Source organism: Branchiostoma belcheri, unplaced genomic scaffold (assembly GCF_001625305.1).
Source record: "Branchiostoma belcheri isolate BF01 breed outbred unplaced genomic scaffold, Haploidv18h27 scaffold3, whole genome shotgun sequence".
NCBI classification, from domain to species: domain Eukaryota; kingdom Metazoa; phylum Chordata; class Leptocardii; order Amphioxiformes; family Branchiostomatidae; genus Branchiostoma; species Branchiostoma belcheri.
Genome location: NW_017803909.1, coordinates 1,605,505 through 1,625,467, shown reverse-complemented (window position 1 = coordinate 1,625,467; position 19,963 = coordinate 1,605,505). Strand labels below are relative to the sequence as shown.

The 19,963-nt window shown below is 43.0% G+C and overlaps 3 protein-coding genes across 3 annotated transcripts in view; all 3 read left to right on the top strand.

The window, feature by feature from the left end:
- The window catches only part of LOC109473860 (low-density lipoprotein receptor-related protein 12-like), a 12,116-nt gene extending 5,269 nt beyond the window's left edge, over positions 1-6,847 (top strand). The window contains exons 10-13 of the mRNA XM_019773973.1: positions 3,557-3,673; positions 4,212-4,331; positions 4,764-4,899; positions 5,103-6,847. Coding sequence (XP_019629532.1) covers positions 3,557-3,673; positions 4,212-4,331; positions 4,764-4,899; positions 5,103-6,009 — 1,280 coding nt within the window. The 3' untranslated portion in view covers positions 6,010-6,847. The remainder of the gene's footprint in view (positions 1-3,556; positions 3,674-4,211; positions 4,332-4,763; positions 4,900-5,102) is intronic.
- Positions 6,848-8,681: 1,834 nt separating this feature from the next.
- On the top strand, positions 8,682-15,166 carry LOC109473326 (protocadherin-16-like). Its single transcript, XM_019773196.1, has 8 exons — positions 8,682-8,730; positions 9,594-9,805; positions 10,146-10,230; positions 10,660-10,854; positions 11,262-11,487; positions 11,885-12,092; positions 14,712-14,809; positions 15,157-15,166. The coding sequence occupies exons 1-8, from the start codon at positions 8,682-8,684 to the stop codon at positions 15,164-15,166; spliced, it is 1,083 nt and encodes a 360-aa protein (XP_019628755.1).
- LOC109473921 (adhesion G-protein coupled receptor G2-like) lies at positions 13,794-19,960 on the top strand. Its single transcript, XM_019774089.1, has 15 exons — positions 13,794-14,493; positions 14,712-14,809; positions 15,157-15,306; positions 15,438-15,532; positions 15,747-15,840; positions 16,013-16,220; positions 16,364-16,560; positions 16,691-16,849; positions 17,119-17,246; positions 17,470-17,732; positions 17,904-17,973; positions 18,091-18,204; positions 18,346-18,547; positions 18,679-18,844; positions 19,039-19,960. Exons 3-15 carry the CDS (start codon positions 15,214-15,216, stop codon positions 19,269-19,271), a joined length of 2,022 nt encoding a protein of 673 aa, XP_019629648.1. The 5' UTR covers positions 13,794-14,493; positions 14,712-14,809; positions 15,157-15,213; the 3' UTR covers positions 19,272-19,960.
- Positions 19,961-19,963: the final 3 nt, after the last annotated feature.

The following is a 19,963-nucleotide window of genomic DNA, read 5'->3' as shown; positions in this document are numbered from 1 at the left end:
AGTGATCAATACATCTTAACACTTCAATCAGTGATTCTTCACTAGATAGGAATAATGTAATATCATCCGCAACTTGACATAATTTAATTTCGTTTTCATCTATCATAATTCCTTCTACATTTTTGTTACATTGTATAATATGAAACAGTATCTCAACAACAAATAAAAAAAGGAGAGCGCTAAGGGGGCAGCCTTGCTTGATACCCCGTTTAATTTGAATAGTGGCTGTTCTCCATCCATTGTTTATTATTGATGCAATGCAGTCTGTGTAAATTGTTTTTACCCAGCTGATAAAGGTGGGTCCAAAGTTAAACTTATCAAGAACTTTAACCATAAAGTTGTGTTCAATGGTATCGAATGCTTTTTCGAAGTCTAAAAAAAGAATCATCCCAGGTTTATTCTTGTCATCGCAGTAATCTATGATATCATTTATTAATCTAACATTCTGACCGATGAAACGGCCTTTAATGTATGCCGTCTGGTCGTTGTTTATTAATTTATCAAGATGGGGTTTGATTCTGTTGGCCAATATAAATGCGAGTATTTTGTAATCAGTATTTAATAAGCTCAAAGGTCTCCAGTTATCTAAAGACTCAGGGTCTCCTTTCTTGAAAAGCAATCTTGGCAAGGCTTTTCTAAACGAACATGGCAGTTTTCCTTCATTGAGACCCATTGTAATAACATCATGGATCAGAGAGCTTATCTGAGGCCAGAATACTTGTAAATCGCCAGGAGACCATCAGATCCCGGTGATTTTCCATCTTTCATATTTCTAACAGCTGTCTCACACTCAAGTTCTGAGATTGGTTTTTCACAGTTATCTTTCTCCTCTTCTGTAAGTGTTTTAGGAATGTTAATTTTCTCAAGATATTCATCAATTTCGTTATCTGCAATGTTTTTAGATGTATATAGAGTTTTATAAAATTCCGACATTCTTTTAATATAGTAGGCTGATCTTGAATCTTTGAATTTTCTACAGATAAGGCTGTTACACAATTTTGTGCTTGCTTTTTCTTTTCCAAATTTAAGAAATACTTGCTGGGTTTTTCCCCTTCAGTAATGTGGATGGTTTTTGCTCTGATCTGTTCTCCTTTTGCTCTATCTTCATAAATTTTTTCTAACTGTTTCTTTGTAGAGTCGTACTCTGCTAAAAGTTGGGTATCTAGATTTTCATTAATGTCTTTCTCAATTTCTTCCAATTTGGACAATAAGCTTTTTTCCAGACTATTTCTTTCTTTTGCTTGTTGTTTTGACCAAGAAATGGAGAACTCCTTTATTTTTATCTTGCACATTTCCCAGATTAGATCTGGCTTATTACTTTTAAATTCCATTTTGGTATCAATTATGATTTTTTCAACTTCTTGTTTATAAGTTGGGTCATTTAGGAGACTTACATTTAATTTCCAAATTCCGTTGCCTTTTGGTATTTTCTTAGTATACAGATCTATGAATACAGCATTATGATCACTTCTTATTCCAGGATAATGTCCAGCTTCAGAGACATTACTTCTACATGTGCTTGATACAAGCCAGTAATCAAGTCTGCAGGCGACTGCTGGTGTTTTCCTTCTCCAAGAATATTTCTTAAGGCATGGATGTAGAAATCGGAAAATGTCAATTAGATCAAAAGAGCGACAGAAATCTTTCAATGGCTGATTTTTTTCAATGGTAGACCCACCTATTTTATCAAGGCTTGTATCAAATATGTCATTAAAATCTCCACCAACAAGCATTGGATAGAGATTCCAATCTTTCAGCCAATCCTGAATACCATACAGGAAATTACTTCTTTCTCTAGGATCATTGGGGGCATAAATACATAGTAAGGTGTATTTCTCCTTCTCATACATAAAATTTACAATAATTTTTCTTCCTTCATGGTCAATTTTGTGTTCTAGAATATCAAATGGTACTTTTGGGTTAAAAAGGATACTAACACCCTTACTATGATTTGTTCCATAAGAATGGATAGTCTTACCACCCCAGTGTTTGTCAATGCTTTGTTGTATATCACCTGTCAGGTAGGTTTCTTGTAAGAGGCATATATCTGCTTTTTTTGTTTCAGCCACAGTAATGTTTGATTTCGTTTATTATAGTTTCTTAAACCTCTACAGTTAAAGGATATCAACTTCAATTTATCCATCCACATCTTTCAAGAGAGTTGGATGAACATTATTGAAGAGAGAGTTACCTGACATTTGACATACACAATATACACCTAGGTACAAGTAGGTTTTTTCGTGACTTACTGCTTCCTTTTGTACCCTGCTTCTGTTTACTATAGGATTGTCTCTGCTCCTTAAGCCAGTTTTCTAGTGTGGGCTGTGTAGAGTCTGATAGCTCACACATTTCTGTAGGCTTGTCGTTTGTGGTGTCATCAGTCTTCTTTTTGCTTTTTGTGTTCATCATTGTTCTTGTGGCTGTGACTCTTGCTTCTGCTTCTTGTGTTGTGTTGCACGATGCTTGGTGGAGCTGTTGGTTCTTCGCTGTCAGGAGATGTCCCTCTGTCCTGCTCGTCGCTGACACAGCTGTTCTCATCCGACTGCTCATCTTCAGAATCCATGCCAAGGTTGCAAGCAGGATCACCACGCTTATGTCCAGGTTTTTTGCACTGAACACATACAACAGGTTTGTTGCATACACTCTTGTGATGCCCCATTTCAAGACAGTTGCTGCATGTGAGTCTCTGCGTTTGGCTGGCTTCTTTCTGTTCCCTGTGATAGAATTCAGCCTGGAAAAGTCCTACGGACATCCTTCGTGGTAAAGGGGTAGAGGGTTTCTCTATGTACAGGAATCTTCTCCCTGTTAGGAAACGTGTTAACTTGCCGTCTTTGTTTCTTGCCCTTTCGTCGATGACCCGACTTGTGAGCTTGTAGCCACGTGAGCGTAGTGTTTTAGCTATTTCTTCGTTATCGTAAGACAACGGTATGTTACTCACTACAACTCTCGTCGATGCTGTGTCTGGTCGTACAACGTAGGGGTTTTTATGGAGCAGGCTTGCCTCTTGTCCTCGTAGCGTGATTGCGCCGGCTTGAAGAAGAGTCAGGCGTGCACCGACGGTTTGTGGATAGTATTGTGTCAGTATTGTGTTATTGTTTTCTGACTACAGTATTGTACATACACGTGTATATGATTGATGCAACATAATAATGTAAGAAATGTTCCGTTGGTTAATGTATTGACAATACAGGTATGTTTGATGTATTTAGAGCTATACCAGCATACTGTGTACTGGTGAATGGCCACTGCTAACCTAGAAAACCTATAGATTGTTCCAACTAACTGAATCCTCCACTAGTCAGTTACCATGTGAATACCACCATCTTTAGAATTGCAGGGAAGTTGAAGGTTAGACATGCAGGTAATAAGATATGCCAAAAAAATTTAACACTACTAAACAGTGACACTGACGAAAGGTAGTGCATGCTACCTGAAACGTCTGACTGTTTCCAAAATCATATCCAGTTGTTTGACTAACTGTTTTTGGCATACATGTAGTATGATTTTATGATTACAGTGTCTTTCAAAAAAGTAATTTTCTTTTCCCTTCCCCCAGACATGTGTGGAAGTGGAGAGGTCCCATGTGGGGGTCCATCCAAGCGTTGTTACCCAGAGGGACATCACTGCAATGGGGAACCCTTCTGTGATGGTGGAAGGGATGAAACTAACTGTGGTAAGCACAATCAGGATACTCAAATGACATAGCAAAAATACAGTTGTAACTGTTGTTACATGTACAGCATGGCACTGTCTATTCTACAGATACTGGTGGTAAAGAATCCATACACAATGGTATGTAAAGTTTAAGAAATAATGCATCTTTATTTGTGTCGATTATATTTGGCTTCATTACAAATGTAAGAAAGGTACTGAATTAAATTATGGATTTTGACTGCTGCAAGACAATTTATTTGAGGCAATTCTGCAGACAGCTATCCTAGACACTATAACGCCCCCATCTGCAGTCTGGATAGATGTAGCCTTTCTCATTAAAGACTTTGGATGACGTCAAACTGGATCCTGTTATCCTCTTGGTTCCTATTAGTGCTTGCTCCATGCCAGTTCCTGCTGCTCTAGCTTCATAATAAGACCTCCCTGCTGATATGTCCCATGAAATATGCTGATCATAACCAGGATTGTAAAGGAATGGCTTGCTATCAGTCTTTCTTATTGGAGGTTTGACAGTTTACGAGCCTCTCTGTGTTCCCCAGACTCCTGCAGCCCGGCAGAAGGAACGTTCCACTGCCGGAACAGGAGGTGTATCTATGAGAAGTGGGTGTGTGACTCCCAGGACGACTGTGGGGACGGCTCAGATGAGGAAGGCTGCAAAGGTGGGACATTTTTACTGTATTGTTATACTTTTCAGCTGAGATCAGCTATGGATGATCATGTACCTGAATTCCAAAAATGCTGAACAAGGTATTGTTGTATCTAAGTGCAACAGAGATGGACATAGAGGGAAGTCCCTGTTCTGCCTCTTAGTAAGGTACCTGTACTTCTACATACCACTTAAGGATGAACATTTTGTGCTGCTGTTGCCTCTGACTAGTCTGTATGGAAATACTTGGGGTACATAAATGCATTATGATTTTGTAAATGGAGGATGAACATACCATACATTTCAAGAAAATAGAGTAATAAGTAAACTTTGGGTGCGTTGTTTTCTACAAAGAAACTAAAAGGTATGACATCAAAGTGTTTAAAATTAGAAAGGAGGAAAAAATGTGTCAAAATCGAAAATCTCATGGATGCCTCCCCCACAGTGTATGTGTCTGAGAAAGTGATCACAGCTGCTGTGATTGGCTCCATCGTGTGCGGCCTGCTTCTGGTGATCGCTCTCGGCTGTACGTGTAAGCTGTACGCCCTCCGTCTGCAGGACGATCCACGGTACCAGTCCACGTAAGTAAAATCATTGGAATGAATCTATGCCATATGTGAAGTGTCATGATAATTATGATTGTACTGTGTTGTATGCTTAGTTGTTTACCTTGCTGCTTCAGCATTTTTTTTTAATTTTCTTGATAATTTTCATTTTTTCACGAAAGCTTATTCTTATAAGTAATTTCTAACTTTGTGCATAATGGGAATTGTGTTCTCCCCAGCCGGTTTGACACACCGATGATGCGCCTGCAGCACGAGCTGAACCGCCGGGAGGCCCCGCCCTCCTATCACGTCGCCGTGGCATCTCACGGACCTCGGCAGTTCCAAGAGGCCCACACGGCGTTCACTCAGCACGTGCAGGCAGCCATGAACATGAGGCCAGGCCGGCGGCTACAACAGATGCGGCAGTTCCTGCGCCGTAGTCGAAGCAGCGAGTCAACAAGCACTGCCCAGGCTGTCATCACCGGGGAGAGCCAAGAACGGATCGCGCTCACGGTCACCCGATCCAGCGAGAGCATGCAGAGCACCGTGAGTGACCGGGTAGAGGTCACCCGACAGGCTGACGGGTCGCTCAGAATTCGGGCGTCTATCAGCTCTGCAGGAAATTCCTCGGATTCTGAGGACACCGACAACGAAACCAACCGAATCATTGGAGAAAGTGAACCCCCCATGGGTGCTGCTGCTGCTGTCCCAGAGTTCCAAGCTCCACCCATCAGCAAGACTAGTTTCCTGCCCCCCTCCCCACCCAGGTTTCCACCTGTAAGCATTGCTGCTCTGCCGTCCACATCTCGGCAAGAGGAAGACCTGCAGAGCCGTGGCAGCAGAAGCTCCAGTGACTCGGAACTGTTGGATTTAGGGGCAGATGTGGGGAGCAGCAGTGCTACTGTTGTCATCCACTCCAGCAGCCAGCCTTTCTCCCAAAGATCTACAGGAGATGGAAGAAGCTTTCAAGTTCACGAAGCTCCAAATCTCAATGGCGGTGGAGGACCTAGTGATGATGATGAAGATACCAGAAGCTCACGCTCGCAGTCTATGGAGTCTGTCAGTTCGGATGGGTCGGTTGGGTTTCATGTCGACAACGGGCAGCTGCCACTTCTGCAACAGACAGGAGAGGAAAGCTCCTGTTAACCTGCTGACAAAATCCTCCTGCAGAAAATTATCTATGCCAGTTACTTTTGTACTGAAAGTGCTATTCAACTAGAAAATCCTCTGAATATTCCTAGCCAAAAGAGAGAGCTTTTAGTCTTGACTATAAAACCTTGAGACGAATCAGTGCCAAGTAACAAGGCCCTCTGTTAAGAGAGATGGAAAATCATATATGTATATATACAGATGTAAAAATCATAAACAGAAATATACTCAGAGAAAAACCTAGATAACATGTTTGCACTGAAGCCATTACATGTCCAAGACATGAAAGGGACTCAGGTGATTTCCAATGTGATAATCCATGACTGTATTTTTTGTTTGCCAACAATCTATCCTCTTGTAAGACAAGAATCCCCTAAGATTTTTAGTTTTGCCATTAGTTTGTTATCTTACTGTCATTTTTCCACATTTTTAATCTTTAAGTTTTACTTGTTCTTGGAGCAGACCAGCCCTCCTATGTCAAATGAGCTCCATCATTTTGTAGCAATTTAGGTAACAGTGCAATAATTGTAAGTTTTTAACTACTATGTTGAGGTTTGCCTTACCAATATAATATGTTTGCAATGCATATTACGGCCAAGATGCATTACAATAGCGCTTCCATGTTATGAGTTTTCTGCCATATTAAGTCTCATTTATCCTATTTTAGCCAATGTTGATGCCATATACATAAGGAAAATGAGCATTTTAACCAAGCCAAGGTATGGGAATTGTTGTTATTATCCTGACTGATGTGAGAATGTTCCCATGGTATGAGCTGTAAATATGGATGTATCCTAATGTACAGAGAGATGTCAAATAAATGTATAAACAGATTGTAAATTTGTGGTAAACTAATATAATATCTGATGAATTGATGCAATATTCAGGACGCAAACTGCATGGAATATTACAAGGAAAGTATAATTTTGTAAACAACAAACAACTAGTATAGCAAACGTCAGAATTATGTCAGAATGTACAATATTATAAACAGTAACAAGGTACCAAAGCCAGCACGTGAAATGATTCAAAGAAATTTTTAGTTCTTCATCTTTGTAATTTTTTTTTTCTGCTCTTCAGAAAATAAAGTTATCCAAATTATATCACTGAGTGTTACTTGTGGTTGTTTCTATTAGCAATCATTTCAGAATTATTTCGAATTGGAAAAGAGGGTAAGGTTTGTAAGGTACATGTACAATATTCAAGTTTAAAAGATTTGCATTTGACGGTCCTCTTCTTTTCACCTTTTACTTTACTTTTTTAGAATTTTGTACTATTAATCATCCACATCATATGCTGGATGGTAAAAAATCGCCGACGGGGAATTGTTGAAAACTTCATGATATAGAAACTTTGTGATAATAGCTTCCAACAAAGAAGGCTGAAGAATAAACTGAAAAGACGGGTGGCTTGATCGTTGTGCCCACATACACCAAAGACAGAGCAGGTCAGAAATCGCAACATCTGGTCTGGGAGTGAGTCCATGTAGACACCTGCATTACGTATCACCAGCATTCTTCATATCTTTTTCCTCACAAAGTTTACATTACTAGCGAGTGACGTAAAAATGTAAATCCCAGGTTAAAGTCAAATGTTTATTATTTAAAGCCACCCTAATGAATTCCTTGATAGATTGCATAAATCTGACAAACAAAAATAAACGGGAAGTTCTTGGCGCCATCTTAACGATTTATGGAGGCGTTAGCAAACTGTAGACTGAAGTGTAAACGGACTTTAATGAAAGCTATCACACGAAGACCTTGCCGATGTTGAAAACAAGAATATGCTTGTTAAAAGAGTACTATGAGGACGAAAGAGGGGAACATCAAAAGTACGGGTCCTTAACAACGCACCTAGTTATTTTGGAGACCTCGCCGACAAATGGTAGGAAGTACAAACAAAGGAAAGAAATTAATTACGAAATGGTGAGACCAGGAGGGCGGAGATCGCAGCCGGGAAAGGTGCGCCCTAATTGTTCAAAGCTAGGTACACAAGACGTTGCCGAGGCTGTCCGATACTCTGATAAGTATTACAATAAATACACTGTGGGTAGGGCAGGTTGCTGCGTGCCATTTGGATGACCGGAATCGGGAGTTCCGTTTGTAATGTGGGTGTGGGACCACGGTGCCTGGCCACAGACGTTTAACAGAAAAGTTTCCAAAGCTCGGGTTTAAGGTGACGTTATTTTTTTGTTCAATAAGGGACGGAGAAAAGAGAGAGAACAGCGTAACGTCTCTGAACTGGCGATCGTGCATGCATGGACACAGCAGCACTTGGTAAATGAACCGTCCCCTGAGTTGCGTCGACAAGGAATTGGTTATTAGCTTTAGTCACTGTTAGCTTGTCTCTAAATTTCCCGGCGGCCGCGGCTACTGAAGTCAGGTGTCAGTTGGTAGTCGACTGTTTGACGGTTCCTTTGTACATGGGGTAGCCACCTTGTACCACTGAGTTAACGTTGGTTTTCAAGGGTAGATCCAGCCACAGGGAGCCCAAGGAATGCCGACCTTTGGACAAAGATATATTATGTGAAAAGCGGCACTTTTCTTTGACTAAGTCATTGGGGGTAGAAAAAACTTGGAGATTTTGTAATTCGTTCCACGCTGGTGCCATAACAACGCGGCTGTACACATTACAAAGACAGGAGACATTCTGACGAGCTCTTCAACACAATGCGGGGCCCTCTGTGCGTTTTGCCCGTGCTGTTGATCGTGATTGTCGGTAAGTCCTTCCTTTACATTACTTCTCGTATTGTCTTGAGTATAACATTTAATGGTTCTACAACATGGTCCTCTCAGTAGCTTTCCGGTAGTTCGGATTTAACACCAACCCAATCCGCCTCACTGCTACGGTACGCGAACCCCATCCGTATGAACTGGAAATGAAATATTCTGTTTTTATGTAACACTCAGCACAGAAACGGCAGCAGCATGTGCCAGATACCAGAGTCCTTTCTGACTTAATGCCTCACGTTACGTTAGGATTATGTTAGATACGCTTAAATGACAACTATTCTACATTTTTACTGTCACCAGTGAGTTCGGAATTACTACAAACTTCAACCTGTGTGTTAGTGAAAAAGTTTGACATTAAGAACCGATATATCACCTACGAATAGTCCTAGACACCCGTAGTACTGTGTAACAACAGCACGTACTTTTCTCTTGGCTAATGTCAGTTTTCGGTTGAGGACTTTATCATTATGATCCTCATTACACTTGTTTCATTGTTAGATCAGATAGCCAGCTCTATCGAAGTCACTTAAAACACAGGAGCTGAAGTTACATGATAAGATTACGTAGATTAATGGGACTAATGACTAATACATAATGCTCCCTTCCTTGTCACACTTTTGTCTTTTAAGTCCTCCTAATATCTTACACCAATTTTCAAATTAATTAACAATTAACAATTTTTTTGTTAGTTGTACTTTATCAGCTGTTTGTATCTGTAGAGTTTACGATCACGTAATTCAGTCAACCATATTTGTTGACTGCAATGCAGTCTTAGAATGTGTTATACATGTATGTGAATAGATAAACCAACGATAAAACCTTAGTATGTACATTTTTTTAAATGCACAGCTGTGGATGTGACAAGAGGACTAGACGAAAAGTCGTCCCTGTCCGCGCCAGCGAGCGAGTGTGAAGTGGTGGCGGTCTCCGAGGGCACGCCTGTCGGCTCGGAGATTTACGTCTTCCGCCTGCCGTCCTTCGTCAGTAACGTCACCGTGGTGTCTCCTCAGGAGGCCGTGCTGGAGGACTGGGGCGTCAGGGTGGACACAGACAGTGGACAGGTCGGGAAACTCTAATTCTTTTAACTCTCGGCAGAGATTTTCTGACACTGAGCAAGCCTATAAGTAGAAAACTAGTATGCCAGAGCTACCTTCTAGTCAAGTGCATATCCAAATATGCGATGCTATCTTAAAATGTAACCTCTTGAGTGTACTTATCTGTGAGCCGTTGTTGTAGATCTCTTAAGCTTAACTTGACGCAATTCTGCCTAGTGTTTATTTGCTTGTGTCTGAGAAACATTGAATGAGTACTAGTGTGAGCCTAAGTGTACATGTGTATCCTGTCAAACCTAAGAACGTGTAAAGAGGGCCGTTTAACATGCCTCTCCGTGGCTGTCTATAGGTGATTGCCATAGGACGGCTGGACCGTGAGGAGAGGGACTGGGTACAGATAGACGCCTTCATCACGGATTACTCTACTGTAGACGGTGAGAACATGACTAGCCATAAAATATGCTTTAGACCTCTCAACGAAATATACCCGCCTCTGACAGTGATGGGTAAAGCTACGTACAGGAAGTTGGACTAAAAGCCACCATGACGCAGATATATGGAAAATCACTTACAGCATGTCTGCAATATATACCGTTTATAAACTCTTTCTAGAAGTACGTAAACTACCAGGAAAGATATACGGAAGGATCCTAATGTTGATGTTACTGTTTATTCCAGCCGAACCCCAGTTCGTAAGTGTGTGCCTGAACATCACAGACGAGAATGACTGTGCCCCCGAGTGGACCATGCAGCCGTACAAATATACATGTTAAAGATTGTTTATAAACTTCTGTGGAAGTAAGCTACCAGGCAACATGATGGAAGAATCCTAAATGTGACACGTTGTTGTGTATATATTCCAGTCGAACCCCAGTTCGTAAGTGTGTGCCTGAACATCACAGACGAGAATGACTGTGCCCCCGAGTGGACCATGGAGCCGTACCCGTACTTGGCGGCGGTTACTCCCGGCTCCCCGCCCGGTACACTTGTCTACCGGCTAACGGCGCACGACGCGGACCTGTACCCTAACAACGTCTTCTCGTATTACGAGATGGCAGGTACATGTACTACAGAACGTCGGTACCCCAAACAGATCCCAATTTAAGGCCCAACTGTAACGTATATGTTTCCATGCCATCTAGAACTGTGTTAACAAAATTGATTCCTGTCGTCTATTGTGAGCACGTCTGTGATAAGCTTGTTCTCCTTGACATTAAGTGTGAATGTGGGAACTGTGTCGTCTGAAAGCCATACGCGTTTGATTGCCTTTTTTATGGTTACACGACTGCCTATCAGAATTGGTAATGTTTGCCTATTTGTGCAATTTTGTGTTTGTTTCTTCCGAGGGAGATAGTGCTGTACGTACAAGTAAAGAGTTGCCAAGTCCCAACTTTTAAGTTATTGGGGCCTTTAGTATTATAAGTGTGTTCTGTACCGACTTATATATATATATATCAATCAACAGGAAGGAGTCAATACTTCCAGCTAGACGCCGCCAACGGCACCATCACCACACGGGGCCGTCCGCTGGTCGCGGATCAGGAGTATGACATCACGGTGATGGCCCAGGACACGGCCGGGAACCAGAGCCCCAGGGTTACCGTGTCCATCCTGGCCGGCAGGCGGCCTCCACAGTTCTACCAGCAGCAGTACACAGTGGACGTGTACGAGAACCAACCAGTGGGCACCATGTAAGACAATACATTCAATCTAATGTAGAGGAGGTACTTCGATTGGCCTCACAAACCTTCACCAGGTTCCCGATCAAATAAAAAGAGCAAAGATAAGAATCATTGGTTTATGATGCTTGACATCCCCAATAAAATGAGGTGATAGAATACCAAAGAACAGGTGTCGCAGCTAGGAAGATAAGATTTACCAATCATCCACCTGTTGCTTCACCTTTGCCTCTGGTACATGGCCCGTAAAATAAGACACAGATCACTATGCACAAAGGACAAACAAAAGAAGAATCAGACTTGTGTGTCCGGTAACTAGACAGAAGCAAACCAAATTCTGCAGTACAATACTCTTTGCTCCCAAGAGCAGAATGTAAACCTTACTGTTCATCTTTCTTTTCTTCCTCAGAGTCCTCACAGTCCAAGCCAAGTCGTTTGCGGACTTGCCAGTCACCTACAGTTTCGTGGGAGGGGGGTCTTCGCCCTTCTCCCTCCACGACAGCACCGGAGCCATGACTGTGGTCAGGCCGCTCAACTATGACGCCATGCCCCACACCTTCTACCTCAATGTGTTAGCAACGGAAGTTGGATTTGAGGGAATGGCTAGCATTCGACAGGTTAGTCTTCTGCTTATTTGTTTGGTGTTTGTTTGTTTGTTTGTTTGTTTGTTTTTTTAATAAAGAAAGTTTGTTTCGAAGGAAGGACGCCATCGTAAGCCCTCCACTATAACTGTTACCACGTACAGCTATATCACGTCGATTTCCAATTAAAATGTTGAAGGTATAATATATAGTTTATTATTGTTCCAGCTCAATAAAACATCAATAGAGTCCTTATTAGTTTTAGTAGAATTATCCGTAGAGACTTTGTAGCTCACTTGAAACGTAATCATCAAAGTGAGTCATCAACCTTAACCAAACATATTCCAAAAATTCATCACATTGATATGGCCGTTTAACTGCCTTATTGCTGGCGTGTTTGTAGGTTGCTACAGACACCACACATTGTGCGTATATCAAAGTCCTGCTTCGCAAACGTAATTTGACAGGAGCTCATAAAAAATCAAACAACATATTTATCAGACTTCCATAACGCAACTGCCCGCTCCCACGGTCTAGATAGAGCAGAAAAACATCGATATTGAAATAGTTTTGCCTGAGGTGAAAGAATAGATAGGCGAAGTGAGAGTCAATATTGTTGATGACGTCTATGCCATCCATATCCATGCCATATACATAGTATTCGATTACTACTGCTGAAGGAATTCGATTCACTGTAGTAACATTCACTAACATTTACACCCGTCTTCATTCAAGTGCGTTGTTGTGACGTCAATTGTCTTGACATAAATTTCACGGCAAGTGGACGTGAACTTCCGTCCACAGTCATTGAGATGTAGTTGGCCTTGCAATTTAGGATCTGTTTATGGTTTGGCATGGTTGGAGGTAGAACACGATATCTGTGTGTTTTATATTTGCAATCATTATTGCACTGTATCCCCCCCCCCCTACTAGCTCGGGTTTGAGTTTACAGTTGTGTAAATGAGACTGCCAGGCAGGGGGTTCAAATCACTGCCATTCGACGCTAACTCAAGTGGCATCAGGAATTGCATTAAAATAAATGGGTAATGTGGCGTGTTCTTTAATGTACTCGACTGATAGCTCTCCGACACAGGACAAACGACTTAAAAGCATTACTTGAATGAAAACTACAACCCTTAGTAAGGCCTTACCGGTGGGGTGAGATTTGAACTATAACCGATTGGCCGTGATTTGAACTTCAGTGAAGATTAATCCATGGCCTACTGCACGCCATTTGACCTCTACAAAACATATTATACAATATCGACCAGCAATCTTTCAACCTGCTCTCCGTAATCGCCAGAGGAATGTTTTGTACATAACAACAAATGTCCAATGTCCTAAATGGTCCTTTGATAATGCCATGTAAGTACTTACTCCGGTAATGTCGTCACTGCTAAAGCAACCCGACTAGCCCATTAGTTCCAATTAGGGTAGCTAGCGTATGATACCGGATGCGTTCTTAGGATTATATTGATTCTAATGTTGAGCGAATTTGCCATGTAAAGTCTGCAAACAACTCAGTAAAGGCAACGAAGGACATTATTTACAGCTCAGCTGCCTCGTACCACACCGTATTTGGTACGTCATCACAGCTGGTGGCAGAAGTGGGATTCAATATATCACAGTTATTTACACATACATATTCTGCTCGTCCTCTGTGTTTCGCGCAGTGAGTTTATGAGTCTTTGCACATGTAAGTAACAAACAACGACATATTCTTGAACTCTACAGGTGACCATACGTCTGATTGAGGTAGATCAGACGACAGTTCCTTTGCCTACTACTTTACCCACGACTACAGTTCCACCGCCCACTACTGAGACCACCTGTGATCCCTTCAACACCGGGCGCTCTCACCACCAGCCAAGCTGATGCGGCGACTACGTTATTATCAACCAGTGGCGTGCATTGGTCTACGCCGCCACACCACACCGTACCAGAAGAAGGCTCTGGAGGGGTTAACGTTACTTCAGCAACAAATTCTTCATCAATCACCCCTATAACGCCCTCTAACAAAACCAGCGATCCAGCAGTGTCCGTCTTTACCCATCAAACTACTACAGAATTCGAATACAACATCTCCAAAATAACAACGCCTTCTGCCCTCACTAGTAACTCATCACACACAGATATTACACCAACAGTTACACCTCTTTCCTCCACATCACTTCCCACAAACCAGAGTATCCATACAACCTCCATGCTACATAATTTGTCCAAAACGAGTATTCCGTCAACTGACAAACCCCAATCAACAAAACCCCCGCCCGTGGCCTGCCCTCCTGACGTTACAGTGATCCACCGGGACAACGTGAGCTTTCCCTGGGTGACAGACGACGGGGGGACAGTCTCACCCTAACCCTCACGTGGCCTGAGACTACATTGGGAAGAAATGCTTACTCCATAGAGAGATGCCCTTCATGGTCTGAGAATGGTGAGTTTGGTGAAATTTCTGCCAGACAACTTTCGACACAAACATTAACTACATAACTCCTCGGGACAGTTTGTGTTCCTTTCCACCATTTTAGATAAGTAACCCCAGTGGACATTTTACTGCAGAAACATGGCATTACTTTTTCCTCTGAAGTTTCTTTATTGCATGCTCAGTATGACTAGTGACCAAATGAAACGTACGTTATATCCTTTTCTCAGCTGGTCGCCGCCGAGGCCGAAGGCGATGTAGGCGGGACGGGACGTGGGGACGCCCGGTACCTATCAGCTGTGATATCGGACTGGAGGAGCTCGCACAGGTAACAGAGTGTGCCATGTCTTGTCATTACATGTTGGAATAAAAATCAGTTACGCGTTATTAGCAATGTAAGCACTGCATTTAACTAACAGGTGTACATTTGTTGAACTACATGTAATTTGGCATCATGCGAAGACTCTAAGCTGGCCCCAAGGTAGAAGCAACCGTTTTGCTAGTCAATCACTACATGTCAATTTGGCCAAGCCCGCACTGAAGATTAGCTGTAAATGCAAACAGAGAGACAATGCAATGTATTGTTTTATCCCAGCCAATACTAACGTAGCTATATACGTTCGTACGTAAGATGCAGATACTTGCCTCTTATTAAGGTTCTTATTGTTTCAACAGAGACCCGTGACACATCTGAACGTGGAGGAAGTGGCCAGTACAGTTCAGATCTTCACAATGACTCCACAGGATCTTTACATTCATGACGTCATCCACACGGCTGAGGTGTTAGAGGCAGTTGTAAATACAAATGACACAGTTTCTGAGGAGGTATGGTTATATTGCTTACTTTAAATGTGCTTTTCCGTAACGGTTGCATTGTAGTTTATTTAAAAAAGGAGAAGTTGGTTCTATTCGAGGTTTATGTGTTAGGATGATATCCTCTAAACTGTGTTGTGTAGGTAGGGCAGTCTGTGATGACCAGCATCAGTCAGCTGATGAACGTCAACACGGAGACACTGATAGAAGGGCACGTCGTGGATAACGTCACCAACAGGTGGGTCAATAGACGTCTGTGCAACATACACATCATGTAGTGAACCTCTATCTGATGTCTACACTCTCTTTCAGACAAAAAGACACGGAGGCCATTCATATACTCGTATGGTTTTACATGCACAATCCACCACAGAAGCTCCTTTGTATACTTTTGGACGACTGGATAAAGGGTGTCCATAACAATGTCTTCATTGTTTTTATATTCCTGACAGGATCCTGAACACACTGGAGACCCTATCCAATCGCGTGACTCCATCCGACCCGGACCAGTCACTGACCATGGTCGAGTCGAACCTATGCATGCAGGTACAGGCATTCACTCATAGATCTATGAGTATATCTCAGTGGAAACTGCCATGTACATTGTTCAATTCGCTGAATGGTTAAAGATTTGATAGTTCCACATTGCAGTTGTTCGGGCAGTAGGACGTATTCAGCAAATGTCTTGCGGGGTTGATAAAACATGTGTTGTCCACAGGTTCTAGATATCAACTTGACTCAGACTTTTCCCGGACACGGATTTTTGGCCCTGGCCCTCTCAGCTGGACAGGACGGGTCCTTCACAGAGGCGTCGGTAGAGGGCGTCGCCGGCGCGGACAACGTTCACATAGGAGAGGTGGACGCAGCGATTCACATCCCTCCTGATCTCGTGGACTATCTCAACACTTTACCCAACCGACCCGAGCGTGAGTTGTAAACAAACTGACATAGATCTTCCTTCCAAACTTAAGTGTTAGCATTTGTATCTTTACTAAATACTTCTGGGGTTCAGTGAATTTGCGTAACCACATTTGCGACGAAATAACGACGTAAGAACTTTATTGTACAGGTGACATCGTGAGGCTGACCTTCACGATCTTCCAGAACAGCAGGCTGTTCCAAACGACAGCAGAGCACACCGAGGACAACCAAGACACAGCAGGATACCGCCGTGCCGTGAACAGCCGGGTTGTGGCCAGCAGTGTGGCTGGCCTGTCTGTCCGGGATCTGGCCATTCCCATACAGACCAGCTTCAAACCCATCGTGGTGAGATGATTCTCCATAGTTCAAAGATTATTCCGTTTCTATTCAATCACAACTTTTATGGGGTTTTTTTATGGTAAATTTTATGATTTCTCACTTTTCTTCGTACTTTTCTATTATGTCCTTGTCCCAGACTGACCAACATACGAACAACACGGAGTGTGTGTACTGGGACTTCGGCTTGTCGCTCGGTAAGGGCGGCTGGTCTACCGAGGGGTGCTGGCAGAACAGGACGGAGGAGGGCAGAGTCGTCTGCTACTGTGATCACCTCACCAACTTTGCTGTCCTCATGGTATGTGTTCCTCATTTGTGACCATAACACTGCTCAGCCTATTCCTATTACAAAATGGCAACGACTTCCAGTTTTGCCACGCACACCATAACTTGCTTTAAATTAGGGCCCACACTTCGTACTTGCAAGCAACACTTCGAACTCGATTGAAACGTTCGTCCAGTAGCAAAAATTCCATTCAGCAAAAAACAAACAAACAAACAAACAAACAAACAAAAAATGTTCTCAACCGATGAAAACAGTACTTACTCGTGACGTTCCCGTTGCAGGACATCTACGGCCAGGGCGACCCGCTGTCGGCTGCTGACGTGTTCGCTCTTGACATCATCAGTAAGATCGGCTGTAGTCTCTCCATCGCCGGGCTGAGTTTTACCCTGCTGACGGCAGCAGTCTTCAGGTAACTGTGTTCTACCTCGATTGCAATATATGTAATGTTACATGAGATATACCATGTCTCAGCATAACAAGTTATTCTATGTTAGACCGTTGAATACAAAACACCAGACTGAAACTGAACTTCGATCAGACACCAGCAAAGCAGGAAGCATGTACTTGTAATTGCGACATGTCTGTATAGACTGTATTGTAACGATATCATTGTCTTAACCGCACATCTCCAGGCGTTTTCGGAGCTCTAACCCGCAGATCATCCTGATCCAGCTGTCCATCGCGCTCCTGGGCGTCCTCATCACCTTCCTGGCCGGGATCGACCGCGTGGATCCCTCCGCGGGGTGCATCGCCGTGGCCGCCTGTCTGCACTACTTCCTCCTGGCCGGGATGATGTGGATGGCGGTGGAAGCCTTCTCCATGTACATGGCCTTCGTCAAGGTCATGTCCGCGCACATCTCAAGATTCGTCCTCAAGGTGTCACTCGTGGCATGGGGTGAGAAAACATGTCAAGCTTCTCAGTCGATTCCTCATGTCCAGATGTGAAGTTGTTGCATCGCACGACATGGTAGTTGTTTCAGTCTTCAATCTCAGTTCCAATATGGTTCAAGCATTTTCCAGACGTGTAGTTTTCTAATCCCAATGTTCCTTCTACCTTTTTTGACAGGTGTACCCCTAATTATTGTGGTAGTGACCCTAGCTGTGGACGTGGACCATTATCGTGGTGGAGACAAGTAGTAAGTCTTTCTTTACTTAATGTTATCGTCTGTATCATTTCTTCGTCTGTAAATATGCCTTATTACTTGTCCATTAATCACAATCTTGAGTATCAATGCCTGTACTTTGTTTCCCAGCTGCTGGATGGCGCTTACGCCCTTGTACTACGCGTTCATGCTGCCGGCCGGTCTGATCGTCCTCTTCAACCTGGTGGTCTTCATACTCATCGTTAAAGAACTTTACTGCAAAAGGTAAAGTACCACGCGATAGATTTAAAACCGTTGTAATGTTGCCACAGGTTCGGGGATGCATGTGAGTTACTAGTAATTTCTCAGCAGTTTGGAAAATATGTCATTGTTTCTAAACCATGACACGAACTTGTCTCTTCACAGAACGAAGTCTGCCATCACCCTCCGGAAGTCCAAAAAGGTTACCGGGTCCCCAACGCCGAGACACAAGGAGACTCTCCAACGTTTCCGAGTGGCGGTCGCGATCTTCGTGGTGCTCGGCCTCACCTGGGCCTTCGGCTTCCTGGCTATCTCCGGCGCCAGGACCGTCTTCGCTTACCTGTTCTGTATCTTCAACTCTCTGCAGGTAAAAACGTGTAATTTTCATGAAATTAAATGCCCTATCTATACTTTTCTATTCTCAGAATATAATCCAGATGCTTATGCAGCCTTGTGAGGTATTTCTGATATCTAACGTAAATTTGACTTCCGTTCCAGGGTTTCTTGATCTTCATCTTCTTCTGCGTGCGTCAGAAGGAGGTGCGTGACCGCTGGTTCTTCCTGTGCGCCGCCTGCTTCAACCGCCAGTACAGCTTCAGCGAGGTGATGGTCAGCCGCTCCATGGACTCCAACAGTAACCTGCGCACTCCGGGCAGCACGCCAGGTAAGGGACGGGTAGAAGGCACTATACTATTAGTAGGGGGGGCAATCCCCATACTACAGAACGAGCAAAGGTTTGAAAGTACTGATGACATGTTAGTTATTAAAGGGGCTATTAAGCGGACTATAGTACACGCCACTCTCAGGCTGCTTGCTTCCTCTGGTGGGTTGTCAACTCCATTTTTTTCTGTTGTGCAGCAATCGGCAGAAAGTCAAAACCAAACGGAGTCAAGGCCCCCTACCCTCACCAGAACGGCGGCAAGATGATGATGAACGGCACCACAGCCAGTCACAGCAGCGCCACCATGCGGAGCAGCAACAACTACAACACCTACACCTACAGGAACAAGGGGTACAAGGCTGACACCATCTCTACCAGCAGCAAGTCTACTACTGATGGGGCAGAGGACATGCAACCTGACACTGTGTGAAGGAACGTCACTGTTTAAACGCCTAGGGAAGGATTGTAGTGTGGTGGCAGTGAAGGCAGCCTGGTGCTGCTATAAGCATTGTAGCTAGAGGTTTGGGGTAAAGGTTTGGGGGAAATTCAATGGGGTTGTGGCAGTTCTATGAATGAGACTAGCATGTAACATTAGATCTGCTAAAAGTCCAACTTCTTGAAGGAGCTATTAGGTTAAACATTTATTTATGTATATACGTTTATTAGTACCTTCGATGACAGTATCTTTGCTACCTTACAGAATTTTGACAATAATAAGTTTATATTTGCCTGAATTCCATTATATAAGCAATACCTCTGTATACCTACTGACATAAGGATGTAGATAAACTAGTGAACATGGTTCCATCAGTTAACATGTTAATGTTGAGTTTTAACCCAAAATCGTTTCAACTGAAAAAGGGACCAAATCAATAAGCCTGTAAGCAGTTAACCCTGAGATGTTGGGAACTTGTTATATGTTGTAAGATTAGTGACGTATAATACATAACACATTGTACAGAAGTGTTATGCATATTACAGGTTGTTGTGTTATGGTGTTATGCTTATCACTAAGTTATGAAATACCAGAGTAATGGATAATGCACACCTCCAAAGATGACTGTGCTACGACAATGCAGCATTTGCAATATTTCATTTGTATTAAAAAATTGGGTACATGTA

What these genes read in the sequence shown, in the direction of transcription:
- LOC109473921 (XM_019774089.1), top strand. Translation starts at nt 15,214, where the DNA reads ATGACTCCACAGGATCTTTACATTCATGACGTCATCCACACGGCTGAG. An exon ending in AGTCGAACCTATGCATGCAG is followed by an intron (nt 15,841 to 16,012) that starts GTACAGGCATTC and finishes TGTTGTCCACAG; the next exon opens with GTTCTAGATATCAACTTGAC. An exon ending in CCAACTTTGCTGTCCTCATG is followed by an intron (nt 16,850 to 17,118) that starts GTATGTGTTCCT and finishes TTCCCGTTGCAG; the next exon opens with GACATCTACGGCCAGGGCGA.
- LOC109473326 (XM_019773196.1), top strand. Translation starts at nt 8,682, where the DNA reads ATGCGGGGCCCTCTGTGCGTTTTGCCCGTGCTGTTGATCGTGATTGTC. An exon ending in CTCGTATTACGAGATGGCAG is followed by an intron (nt 10,855 to 11,261) that starts GTACATGTACTA and finishes ATCAATCAACAG; the next exon opens with GAAGGAGTCAATACTTCCAG. An exon ending in AACCAACCAGTGGGCACCAT is followed by an intron (nt 11,488 to 11,884) that starts GTAAGACAATAC and finishes TTTCTTCCTCAG; the next exon opens with AGTCCTCACAGTCCAAGCCA.